The sequence below is a fragment of the Sturnus vulgaris genome, chromosome 13 (assembly GCF_052056855.1).
Source record: "Sturnus vulgaris isolate bStuVul1 chromosome 13, bStuVul1.hap1, whole genome shotgun sequence".
Lineage (NCBI taxonomy): Eukaryota > Metazoa > Chordata > Aves > Passeriformes > Sturnidae > Sturnus > Sturnus vulgaris.
In genome coordinates, this window is record NC_142255.1 from 18,746,322 (window position 1) to 18,760,092 (window position 13,771).

Here is a 13,771-nt window from a genome sequence, read left to right on the forward strand (position 1 = left end):
AGGAGTAAGTGGAATAGCAGAAAACCACCAGAAATACATTTGATATTTATTCCACATTGACAGCTGCTTTTTGAGATCTGTCATTTAGTTCATATTCAATTATTAATGCATGTTGTTGATAATTGTATAGTGCTGATTTTTTAATCAGAATATCCTTCAGTACTGAATCGAACATGTCACAAAAATTTATTTTATTTGCACAGCTACTCTGTTAGAACTTGCAAATAAATCTGTGATCTCATCACATAATGAAATCAGATTTGTTTCTTGTGAAATGCTAAACCTTATTTTATTCTTTTGATTTTTCATTGACTGAATCCAAATAGCACCAAAACTTACTGGTTTTCCTCCTGAATTGAATGACATATTTTCCACAATCTGCACAGGATTGTGAAAAATAAAAACATTCAGCTTTCTCTTTGGGCTTTCTTAAAAGACATTTTATAGAATTTTCTTAAAGAGATTTTTGAGAATTTGTAACTGAGGCACCCAGAAGAGCGACTTGGCTGCTGGGCTGGCACAGCAGGAAAGCCCAGGGGGAAGAAGGAATGTCTGAGTCATCCTCCAAACTCCCTTTTCCAGGTCTCCAGCACAAAGCAGAGAGCAGCAGGGAATTGTTCCCAGGCTGCTCCAGCACAGGCAGAGATTGAATTGAAGCTGCAGGATGTTCCAGAGGCCTCGTGCTCTGCACAGGGCACCTCAGGAGGGACAGGAACTCCCCTCTGCTCCCAGGGCAGGGCAGGGAATTCAGTGTTGGATTCTGGTTGGATACCGAGCATGAGCAGCAAAGCAGCTTTGACTTCTCTCCCCTGCTCCCCTCACTCTCACCCTGCTCACAAAGGAATATGATTAAGATGTCAGTTGTTTAGATCCATTTTTAATATCTCCTGATCAAAAGTGGAAGCTTAAGGAGCATGTAAGGAATGACTTTGATATTAAAGAGAGAGAAAGAAGAACAAATAGTTTAATTTGCTTCTTGTCTTTCTTGGCTTGGGAATTTGAAGCAGATGTTCGTATGCGAACACAGAAAACCCATATTCCATCCAAGTCTGAGCACAAATTGCCTGGATCAGAGGGAAGATGTCTGGAGAGGGATACATCAGGGTGCTGCCTGCTGGGAGGGGTGCAGGGATGGCACAGGCAACGACCTCTGTGAATGGTCTGAATTGTGGGACCAAAAAATGAGGGAAGAAATCCTTAAAATGGAATGAAATACGTGCAGTAAGCCCTCCTCATAAAAGTGTGTTATTGCAGTGTATCCATGGATCTGAAAACTGGGAAAAATGCAGATTGAGTATTACACTAAGATTTTAATCGAGATCTTCAGAGACAAAGAAGGGTGCAATGGTAAAAGAAAGGGGCTGATTTCTGCATCTTGAACTGATGAGAGCGTGGGGTGGCACATACGAAACCTCTGATTAGTCATAAATAGGGGAAACAGACTCTCCATATCATCCAGATTCTAAAGGGCTGCAATGTCAGATTTTCAAGAGGGTTTTGATTCATTTTGGTCTGTGCATGTAATGAGGAATGAGAGCTAAATCATAGAAGCCAAAGCCAGGCACAGGAGAGAACCCAATCAGCACAGAATCAAACAGGAGGGTGGGGGATGTTTCACTTTAATCCATCACCTGAGAGAAATGGCCCCATGCAGCAACTTCCACCTGCCCCAGGAAGAGGCACTTTGCTCTCCAGGCTGACTCCAAGACTTGGGAAGAGCCAACCACTCACCTCAGTCTTGCCAGGGAGAGAAGGGATGTGGACAGGGGCACAGGCAGAGAACTTTCCAAGGGTAATCCTGCCCCATCCCCTTCAACATGGAACTATCACAGATGGACATTAGCACTGATTCCAGCATTTCCTATGGGTTCATGATGTTTAAAATGCTTTTTAGATATTTAATCTCCACCTCTTTTCCAAGAACCTCAGGAATACCCTCAACTGTTCATGATGAAGATGGGAGAGGAAGAGGATGAGTATTAATGAAGAAAAATACTTCAGGCTTGGTTATAAATCTGGGGTATTTGATCCCACATGAAGACAGTCCTTGAGCTCCCACCATTTAAAGCCAGATCCAGAGTGTGCAGGTATGAATTCCACATGTACACACAGGCATTCCAGTGGATTTCTGGAGACACTGCCAGTTATTATTCCTCTGGAAGCCAAAATGTCTCACAGGGACTTCTGTACTTCACAGGCTCCAAGCACAACTCACGTCCTCCCCCTTGGAGAGGTCTAGTCACAGCAATTGCCTTCACCACCATGTTGTGTTATAGGCCAAACACTCCTCCATTTTTGCTTCTAGTGTTCTTCATGTTCAGGTTTTATGGAGGAAATAAAAACATTTCAGAATGTCTCTCTGTGCTTAGATTTGTATTGGTAGCAGAGTATTTACCTTGCATTAACTGAGCATAAGCTGAGTGCAAAATCTGGCCCTTCATACAATGGGATAATTTTGGCACTGGGCCCGGATAAGAACAAAAAACCAATTGTCTGAATTTAATCAGTTGGTGTTACTTGGCAGTGCAAGAAATCTTTATGCAGGTATTTATTTGTCCCAGCAATAACAAGAATATTGGAATTTATATCCAGGAGATAAGCGAGTACCTTGTCACTCAAGCACAACTAACAAGGGAATTGCTATTTGGTGTAGACATGTAAATGCCAAATGCTTAGCCTGGTTATTATTGTAAATTCCATTTTTACAACCTCTTGTTTTTAAAATGGTCTCTTAATTGATTTTTAATTATATTTTTCAATGACATTTAACTACACGTGCTTTGTAAATAAACCCACACACATCCCAAAATATATTAAAGGAGCAAATAGCGACACAGTCGAGGTTCTCTTTTCCCTGCCTGCTCTGAGTGCTCTCAGTTTTGCATAAGGAAATGAGATCAAAGTGGTTCTGGGTAGGAGTGGATGCAGTTCTACCGTAGGCAGCTGATGCCAGAAGATTTGGTGCTCGGAGTGTTACTGATACACAACAGGATGAAGGGGATGAAGCATAAAATGAGCCAGAACATCCAATCCTGTGCCCTGTGATTTACCCAAGTTGAATGTGATCAGGACATACTGACCTAGAGCTGGTTTAATGTAAAACTCCACGAGGTCTTTAGTGATCAGAAGAAGCTTTAGCACCTCTTTAACCTCAGAATACCATGTTAAAGGAGAAGCAGAAGGAGTCTTGTGTCTCCAGTGGGTGTTTTGAGGTGTGACATAGCCCAGGTGACACCAGGCAGGCCTGTGGTACAACGTGCAGCATTTAAGGACATGGAACTATAAATTGCATCCATCCAGCCGCCTAAAGCACAGGTTTGGGATGAATTTAAAAATCCAATCCAGTTAACTGAAACACTGCATGAAACCCCTTGAGTTTCTGCCTCAGCATCCCTCAGGTTTGGGGTCCAGAGGATTATGTGTCATTCAAGAGAGAAACCATGCCCAGGGACAGGCTCAAGCAGCTCCCTCAGACCTCCCACCCTACATGAGCCACTGGATTTGTTGGAAATCACTCACTGTTGTAGTTGCTGTTCTCACCAGTCTCTGCCGAAGAGGTGCTGGACTCTCCCAGCCCATCAGAGGTGGCCAAATCTTATGGAAAATCAAAATAATAACTTGAAAATACCACTTCCCATACATTTCTGGAAACACTGTATAACCTTGATGAAGTCAGCAGGATAGCAACAGGTGAGGACTTGCACCTTTTTCACTCAAACTTGCATTTGCTGACAATTCCCACATACCTTTCCCATGGCCAGGATGTCACTTTGTTAACAACAGGGCTGTAATTTCATTAATGGTCACAAAGAAATGTAAAACACTGGAAAACCAGAATTTAGTATTTATCCAATTCCCAAGCTTAGCAATTATGGCAGAGGCACAGTGCTTTTGTTGGGAAAGGACCTGATTCCTTTCTGCTGTGGCACTCATAAAACCCACAGGACTGGGGAATGACTCTATTGATCTTGGGTAAGATTCACTCCTGTGCAGAGATCCAGCACGAGCCAACATTTCCCATAAATTTTGTTTAAGCCTCATCCTGTGGAATAAAGCAGCACTCAAATCACACATTACTGGGACAATGATGCTTTGTTCCTAAATATTGCTACTCCTGAGGAGACTACAAAATGCTTCCAGAGACTGTCAGAAATGAGATGTGACTTGCCAAAGGTCACCCAGCAGGGAGCAGAGGAGCTGGGACACAGGCAGGTGCCAGAGCAGAGATCTCTGTCCTGTCCTCTGCCCTTCTCCCCAGTACAAACACGCAGTGACAGCTTCTGCCCCTCAAAATGTCTTATCAAAAATGCCTCGTGTAAAGTCTGCCTGCACTATGGGAGCTGAGTGTTCCTCACAAGCTGCATTCATTAATTCAGGCCGTTTATTTTAATTTCAATGAAACCTGATTTAATTAGGTGTCGTATGTGTTCTGCATAGATGACTAAAGCTCTTCTGATTTTTTTATTTCAGTGGGTTCGTATTTCACCTGCTCTCTTTTTTTGCAGTGGTAGCTTTTGTTCACCTGTACCTCCTCCTATGGGATCTGAGGAAAAAAGAATCCAACTGGCATCCCTTTCCACCCCTTAATTAAAGTAGGGTTCAGTTCCTGTCATAACGTAAAGACTGGTAAAACACCTTTGCTGACAGTTTAAAAACTTCCAGAACACAGAAATTAAGCAAAAGGAATTGGAAATCTCAGGGACAGATTCCAGCAGACAAAAATGCCCACTCAGTTCATTAACTGGCTCTGAAGAAATTTAAGTTCTACATTTCATATGTGCCACAAACTCTTAAGAACAATAAGTGTTTGTTTATGGACTTCTGGGGGGGAAAAAGCTAAAAAAACAAGTGGCAAAGATCTCTGCACTTCTGTGTCTCAGCAAAACTGGCTGCAAAATAGAATAAACTGTGGATGTACTTTAGGGAGCTACAAGTAAAGTTTCAGATTAATCCATTCCTGAACTTGTGCTGTTGCTCAAAACAGTAATTGGAAAACAACCCTGGTAAGGTTTCATGCAGCAAGGATAAAAATCCTTCCTTTGCACAAGTCAGTCCTCTTACTTCCTGGGAAAGAGAATAAATGGTTCCTCCGGGGATCCAATAATTGTTTGTTGTTTCTTTTTAAACAAATATATATGCACCTGTACTTATGAATAGTTATGTTTTTATTTGGCCATAAAGTGCCCAAGTGGTCCTTTAAGCATATAATTCCCACCTAATTGCACAGCTCTGAGTATTCATGGACAAACTGTAATTACAAGTGCAGGTTCATTCTGCATGGACAGTCTCTGTTTTAGTATTTTTAACTGCCAAAACACAAATGCTTTCACATTATAAGAATCCCATCAGTTCCCCTTTTACACGAGCACAAAACAAATTTAATAACAAATCTTTGAAGGATCTTGGAATTCAGGCTGGCCCAGCAGCAGGTGCTGGAAGAAATCCCCCTCTCTTCAGACACATGAAGTGAGAGAAATGCAAGGTAGACCAAAAAGAATCAATTTGTCACAACCAGTAAAAGAGAGCTGGAACTTCTGTTTTCATTTCTGATACCTGAACTGGCAAAGCACTTCAGCAGTGACATTTATTGATCATGTAGCCTCAAAACAAAGCTGGGGAAGTGCAGAGCCTGGAGAGGCAAAAGATATATATTAAATCCAACAGGGAAGTTCCAAAAATTGCTTTTAATGGCAGAAAAGAAAAGACAAATCCCATTTCTAGAGCTGGGAAGCACGGGAAGCATGTAGCCACTCTTACCAGCAAGAAAATGTTGGGATTTTGCTATTACATGGCTTTTCCTGTCATGTTTGATCACTATTTCAGATGCAGAGGGGACATTGTGCCTGTTAATGTCACTGGCCTCAATCATGCAATCCTTAATCAAGCAGAAATCCCTGCAGCTTTGCCCATAAAAGAATTACAGACTCAGTTATAGGTTTTCTGGTGCAGATTTGACCCCTGCTGCCTCCCTGCTGCAATAAAACTCCTAAACCCTTTTGGATCATTACTCCTACAAGTTGCCCGAGGGCGCAGGGGGTGCAGCATCCATGGGGCTGTTTTCTGGTTTAATCCTAGAGCTGAGGATCCAGCCAGTGACTGCCCTGGCCAACAGACAGCCCAAGAAACCATCTAAAGCAGGGCCAGGGCTAGGAGGGAATTCTTGCCCCACAGTAAATCATCCCACATGCTCAAATTCCCCATAACTTTTTCATCCTTGTTCAGCCATGGCCAGAACGTCCTTTATTTAGAATAAAAATAAACATTCTTTAACGGCTTAAAAGGCTATTAGGATTGTTTATTCTAAACTCTGAAATATGTGTTCAATTCTTGATTTGCTTATTCTAAACTCTGAAATATGTGTTCAATTCTTGATTTGCTTATATGTCTTCTAATTACATCAACATTGGGGTTCTGCCTTTGTAGTTGTAATTGGAAGCTGATATAAGACCAAGACTAGAAAATATTAAGCATTACAGTGATTGGAGTTGGTTTTTGTGGCATTTGTCATCTCACTGCTTGTTTACCAGAATGAAATTTCCAATGCAATTCTCTTTTTAACCTACAATATTAGGTGAAAATAGTAAACATGTTCACTGGCAGATGATGATTTATCAGAGACAAAGCCAAAAACAGCCATAGCCTGCTCAAGGCAGAGCCTGTAACTCATTATGTTACATAATTCAAGGTTAGAGAGGGAGGAATAGAGAATGCTCTGGATGGGAAGGGACCTTCAGGACCATCTCATTCCACCTTCCACGATCCCAGGCTGCCCCAAGCCCCATCCAACCTGGCCTTGGACACTTCTGGAAGTTCATACAAGAACTCCTACGATGTTGGTGCCCTGGTTATATTCAAAGGTTATGATTTCAACTGATCTTAAAATCCCCTCCTAGATCAACAATAAATTCTCTGGATTCTCATTTTCAAGTTTAAAATTGTTCCAGGAAACATTATTTGCAAACTAATCTGAATGCATCATCACCCCATAGTTGACTTGCCTCAGCCCTGACAAGTGAAGTGTGCTCTTAGGTGCAACCTAAGGTGATTTTTGGGTGGGGTTCAACATCCACAGGATCTGTGGAAGCTGCTGAACATCAAAACCAGCTCAAGACACCTGAAATTTTTCTCCATTGAGATCCACAGGAACATTTTGGTAATGCCAAGGGTCATACATCATTAGAGCTCTTTATTCAAGGTGCACTTCATTCTTTACTTGCCATACTATAATAGGAAATAATAAATAAATGGAATAATAAATGGAGAAAAATATTTTTTCTGTTGTCTTTGTTCCAATTGCTCAGTGTGTGAGAGCAACACGTGTCTGATTTTTCATCTCTCCTTGAACAGCCTGAACTGACAGATTGCCCATAATCTGTTCCACAATCTCAGTGCCAGAACATGACAATAGACAGCCCCACGGAGTGGCTTGGGAATCTCAGAGGGAATAATTTCCCAGTAACCAATAGCTGAAGGGTGACCCAGTTTGGAGAGGCCTGGAGAGAGACACATTGCTGGTGGCTCCAAGCATGTGTGGCTCCATGCAGGCACAGTTAAAAGGCAGATTAATGGGCAGTCAGGTGTGAGGAACAAAGCCAAGGAGCCCTGCTGGGGACCACACGACATCCGGCCTGTTTGCAAAGCACTTTATGAATTAACCTAGGCTGGGGTTTTTTAAACCACGAGCATCCAAAGATTCACACCAGCGTTTCTCCAGCCTGATCTGTATTCCAAAGCAGTGCTGCTCACATAAATCTCAGTGCTGTTTTTTACTGGAGAGTGAAAGGGAGAAAAGCTGCCGTTAAATCAATAGGCTGCGTTGCACACCACACTGTATGAAAGTCCTGGTGCTGTGCTTATCACTTGTGCTGCCACCAACTAATTGCTGTCCCTTGCACTTCATTATCCCCTGTAATATGGTTACAATAACAGAGGATGACAAATAAGAACTGTTATCTTCTCCGGGCCAGTCTTTCCTCGCAGGGTGAGTTCTCATTCAAATCCATCTATCTGGATGAATAAGATTTACCAGATTACACATGGACTTAAAAGGTTTAACATGAGCAGTGATGGAGAGCTGCCTTAGGAAATATTTTTACAGGCACACTTTGGGGATCTGGCACAAAAAACTTTTTACTGCTGCTTTTGTACCCACCATGGCTTCCCTCAGCTCTCCCTGCATTTAAGGCAGCAATGCTGGCACACAGAAAACCTGGTTGTATAAAACACTAAACGTGCCTTATGTCCTCCCTGAATCAGGTCTGCCAGTCATTCACACACCAGAGAGGTGGTCTGATTCTTTTGATGTTAAATTAGATCCTGGAACTAATAAAACTGCCTACATTGATTATGAAGCAGAAACAGGTGAAGAATATTATGGATAAGAGAAAAGAGTTTGGGTCTGGCAAGAAAGGATAAAAGTATCTGATCATTAAGGGGTGCCCTAGTTAAAGAAAGTCCTTTGTTGCAGCAAAAAAGAAGAGCTGTAGAAAATGTGAATGAAACCTCCAATAGCCACGTTAATGCCACCTGGTCTCAGGTGAGGCTTAGGAGGGGAAGAGGAGCCTCTTCTGTGCCTTCCAAAGTCTCTGCAGGAGATCAGTTTTTCCCATTGCATGCAAAGGATGTGCACGGTGTCAGAAGGAAGGAGAGATGGGGAAACCATTATTACAAAGTCTTTGTTTGCTAAAGATCCTCAAACCACCAGTGGGGGAGGCAAACTCATAGGAACTACAGGAGACAGCAATGGAAACTCGGATGTTTCACCAATCAAATGAATGAATTTATAAATTACATTTATTTGATCCCACAGAAGCTTCACGTGTGTCTCAAAAGTCAGCCTTTACCCCAGGCATCCCCAGCATTCACAAATATCTCCCGTATTTGTCTCCACAGTTGTATTAAGGCACACATTTGCATAATTAAAGCCACCCATAGGTGAAGGAGCACAAACAAAAACATAACAAAGAACCATTTGTTCTCCAAAGTCTTCCAAGCCAAATTTGAGGTAACTGGAGGTGGCTGCAGGTAGTTCCCACTCTTACCCCGTGCTGACCTCTCTGTAAATTTCTGCATTTTTCTAACTCCTTCTGGAGATACTGTTTCTTTCCTTTTGATGTTCTAGATCCTCTTTTTGTTTTCTGCTTGGTTCCAGACTAGTTATGGTCAAGAATTTATCTCAGAAAACAGCATTACAAAAGTATTCATAATTCTGTATAAACTGGCTCAAAATACCTAAGGACCCCAACAGTCCACAAAAATAAATCTGAACATGCCCGTGAATCATTGTCTCATTTGTATTATTTCAAATGCTCTGCTAGTTAATGATGTCTTGAATTGGTTTATTATTATTATAACCTCTCTGATAGTTAAATCAATCAAATAATCAGTGCTGCAGTTCATCAAATATACACCTCCAGGAAGATGCTGCTTCCCTTGCATAGTGCTGAGGAAAAACAACATTTCTTTATTAGAGACATGATTAGTTTGTCTTAATATTCTAGAAATGTGGTGAAATAGTGCCTTGGAGGTAACAGTTAACTATTTTTGCATATGTTTACAGCATTTCTGTTTTTCTTAGAAAGAAAAAGATGTACATTGCACAGCACCAGTTCCATGGTGGAGTCACTGGTGTGTCCTGGCTGCAATCTGTTACTCAACACTGCCTGTGTCAGGCACTCACACCCTTCCAGAAACCCCACCCAGCATCCTTCTCCTCACAACTGAGCTGCATCACACCGGTTTTGCTTTTCCCCTTGTATTAAGCCAGTCTTTCAGAAGCTTTGCTACATCTGTGTGGGTATCAGCTTCTCTGTGAACAGCATTAAAAGGAACTACTTAGCACTGCATTGACATTATCATGGCAAATTGCTTTAAAATATCACTTGTAACTGTAATATTAGCACAATAAAATATTTTAAATTTGCCTACTGCGTCTCAGAGCTTGTCCTGATGGTGAATTACTCCTCATAGTACATTAACAATGATTCTAATAATTGTCAGGAGCACTGATGGACATTCTGTTCTCCTCCATGAAGGGAGATCACAGCTCCAAGGACACATGCAGTTTATTAAATTTCATAACTCTTGCTTTCAGGTAGGTGATGTGGAAGACTTACACCTATATATCAATTATAAATTTATTGTGCTAATAGCTGGTAGGATTAGAGCATCTGCAAGCTGCAGTTTTATGCAGAGCTCAGGATCAAGGCTTCCCGTGCAGTGACTCCCATTACAGCCTAATAAAGATGAATGTGGCCAGTGTTGCTCAGAGAGAGCACTCAGTAAATGAAGAAAGCAGCTCAGTGAATGTGGAATCTGTACAGGAGCCAAACTCAACTCCTTTTTCTAACTCAGAGATGCAACATTTGGGCAGCTGCCCAAGGAAGGGAAGAGAAGGAAAACCAAGTCTGCATGCATTTTTATTTCTCACTGACTCTAAACCCACAGTTATAAAACCTAACTAAATTCTTGATTTCTTTATATGCGCCGTTCCAGACTCTTTAATCCGTGATTATAGGAATGTAATTGATATGCAGGCCATGTTAAATGCATTATGGTAACTCTGCAGTTAGGGAAGTAACATATTCCCACTAAATTTCAGTGTGATGCAGTCCAAAGTGAAAACAAGATAAAAGGAATTCAGAAGATGAGAACTCAGTGGGGTTTCATAATCCTCAGCATGTGCACAGTTGAGAGGCAGAGCTCCAAATGACCTGGACAAATCTGCATAAAGTTTTTTAGCAAACATAAATGAATTCCTGAAGTAATCACTCCATCAACACATGGAATTGTATCTCCACCTCTCCCACTCTTCACTTCTGCTTGCAGAAGTCTTGCATAATATGTAAAAACTGCACTTGCAATGTGCTATTTTTTGAGCCTTTAGGATGAACACTGCTCAACCTGACTACCTGGTGGATATATTTAATAATTTATCAAAAATATCTATGCTGTGCCTGATTCCAAGGAGAGAAATAAGGAATGATAGTCTGTAAACATTAGTGTATTACACAGCTTTCAGAATCTAAAGGCTGAACACCAATGTAACCTCTGCATTACACAGGGGAGAGAATTTGGCATTGACAGTGTAGTCCAAATTTGACCCATCCCTCTGAGGAAGGCTCTCAAAGATGGGATGGTTAAAAAGTTAGCTTGGAAAGAAGTTCCATTTGTAAGCAGAAGTCAAACTCTGGTCAAACTGAAGCAATGTGACACAGTTGGACTGGATGATGCTGTGGGTCTCTTCCACCACAGATTGTGTGCAGGACCTGGCACAGCAGAGCCTCTGCAGGGGGCTGGCTCAGCTGGGAGTGACTCCCCAAGTGCTCCTGGACAATGGGGAAATGCCTCACTGGAGAGAAGCCCCGGCAGTGCCACTCCAGTGCTGCTCTCTGTTTGTTCTCTCAGGGTCCTGGGTGCACAGGACAGCCCTGCCCAGCCTCCCTTGGGACCACCACCCACAGCCCAAGGACCCAGGGGCTGCATTTCAGCTCAGCCTGGACCCTCAGTCACTGCCTGAGCTAAGCTGGAGCTGTGTTTGTCTCCAGCTCTGTCCCAGCCAGGCCTCTCCCCGCCCAGGGACCCTGCTGATCCCCAGCCCATGGACTGAGACCCCGGCCTGACCTCACACCAGCCTCCTCAGAAACGACCTGCTTGGTCCTTCTCACTTTCAACAGGGTTAAATCCACACATTTCTGAAAGAATGGATTTGAAATCATAGGTCATTTGTTCACAGTAATTAGTGTGTGACATCACTCCTGCTAATGTTCAACATATGGTCTAATGCAATGCTACATTATTTATTGCTACGTTATGTTACATAAGTGCAGAACATACAAAGAGTCAAGCAGCTGAAGCCTGCACTTGGTTATGTTAATCCTCTCAAGTACCATGGTATTTCATAGCACCTCTTAATAGCCAAATCTTTTTCTGCATCTCGACTGCTGCCTGGCAGTCTGGCTAAGAGAGATGTGGGGGTTCCATTCCTGTAGCTGAGATCTCACCCTGCCTGCAAGTGCCTCACCAGATGGTCAGCATATTGCATTTTCCCCTTGGTAACATCCTTTTTTCTCCCTGCATCTGGAACTCAAGTAGGAAAATACTTCTGTTGTTTCCTGTAGTGATGGAGGTAGGGATGTATCCTCATCTCCTGTAGGGTGCAGCTGCCCATGTCTGTACAGTTTTAAGCTGAGATACACCTGAATTTTGGTATTTACTTCCCTCTCTCACAGCCTGGTGATGCAGCAGGCAGGGAACTGCTGTGTCTTTGATCAAGAATTTCCACAAAACAATTGCTTATTTGATCTCAGGTGCTTGAAGTGTTGCTTATCCTATTCCAATGCTGTTTTGAAATGGCTTTTAGCATTCATGACTTTCATCCTAAGATGCCTCTGTTAGTTGATCAAAAGGTATTCTTGACCCCATTCAAAAGTTCTGGAGCTCTTCCTGCCTATGGTCCCCTAATTAGAGCCACAACCCCAGCGTGATGCTCTTCTCCAGAGGAGCACTGAGTCACACAGGAGGTCCCTGGCATGAGGCTGCAGCCTCTGGATTGCTTCCTTGCTCTCAGCACCAAGGAATGGAATGGCTTTAAAAAAAAATTCTGTGTTTGCATTAACTGGTAATGTGTTTGGGAGGGAATGACTTTTTTATTGTAACATTCTTGTAACAGCTCAGAGCTTTGAAAAGGCATATTTTAATATGCACAGTGCTCACCTCCTCAAAGAGCTGATACTCTAAAACACTTTTCAAAGGAGTTACACACGTTACACAGTATTTTAGGAGTTCATTTCCCAGCGTTTCCAATTTCTTTAGAAAACAACATCCTGAAATCACCAGTCATTCCAGAGCCCACACTAACACAGCTTGGCAAACAGTGTCCAAATGTGCTGCCTTGGCAGTGCCTGGGTAGGGTGTCCCTGGTGGCACCAGGTGCCCTCCAAAGCCACTCTGTCACCCCTCCTCACCTGAACAGGGCACAGAAAATACAACCTTGGGGTCTGCAGAGCTCTTCCTCTCACGTGTTCTCAGTCGTCCCACCAGCTGCAAATGCACAGGTTAGGGTTTTCCCCATCTTAACTCTGTAATTCCAGTAAACCCTGACAGGCTCAGCCTTGGCCAGTGTTGGGTCCATCTTGGAGCCAGATGGCATTGGCCCCATGGGACACAGGGGAACTCCTCACAGCTTCTCACAGAATCTTCTCACCCCTGTGGTCCCTCACAACAAAACCTGGCCCTGAAAACCCAATGCAGTGACTGCCACTTTTTTAACTGGCCCCAGAAGCCAAAGGCAAGGTCCACATAACCCAGGAAAAAGAAATTGCTGATTTGCTTCAGCTGCAGAAGAAAATCCTCAAAAGTTCTTCATATCAGGAATGTAAATTGTACTTTCAGAAGTGGCAGAAAGTTTAAAAGCTGATGTGTAACTGGGATTGTGTGTGAACTGTTGATGCTGCATCAGCTTTGTCTGTGCTGTCTGAGGTGGTTCTGCCTTTGCTGGAGCACACCTGTGGCATGGACAAACCCAGCCCTGGCTGCCAGGCCCCTCGAGGAGCAGCTGCACAAAGCTCCCTGTACTTGTGCATGTTCTGTCATCACAGGTACACAGATCCTACATCCATTTCAAAGTGCAATTTAAGACTTTGGAGAATTTTCCCCCTAGTTATTCCTCACTAATATCTCTCCATGGGGTCAAATTCCACTTCCCCTTTTACAAACGTGTAATACCTGCTTTTCTCTCCAGACTAATTTTGTTTTATAAACTATTAGCTTC

At 42.7% G+C, this 13,771-nt stretch overlaps 1 protein-coding gene across 8 annotated transcripts in view; it reads right to left on the bottom strand.

The window, feature by feature from the left end:
• Positions 1-13,771, bottom strand: part of MEGF11 (multiple EGF like domains 11) — a 253,575-nt gene that overhangs the window by 116,921 nt on the left and 122,883 nt on the right. For 6 of the 8 annotated variants that reach the window (XR_015806596.1, XM_088172695.1, XM_088172699.1 and 3 more), the window contains exon 7: positions 3,520-3,594. The exons of the other annotated variants lie outside the window; for them this stretch is intronic. Coding sequence is in view for 5 of the 6 variants with exons in the window: in XM_088172695.1 (XP_088028821.1) it covers positions 3,520-3,594 (75 nt within the window). In the remaining variant the exon portion in view is untranslated. The remainder of the gene's footprint in view (positions 1-3,519; positions 3,595-13,771) is intronic. 8 annotated transcript variants of the gene reach the window in all.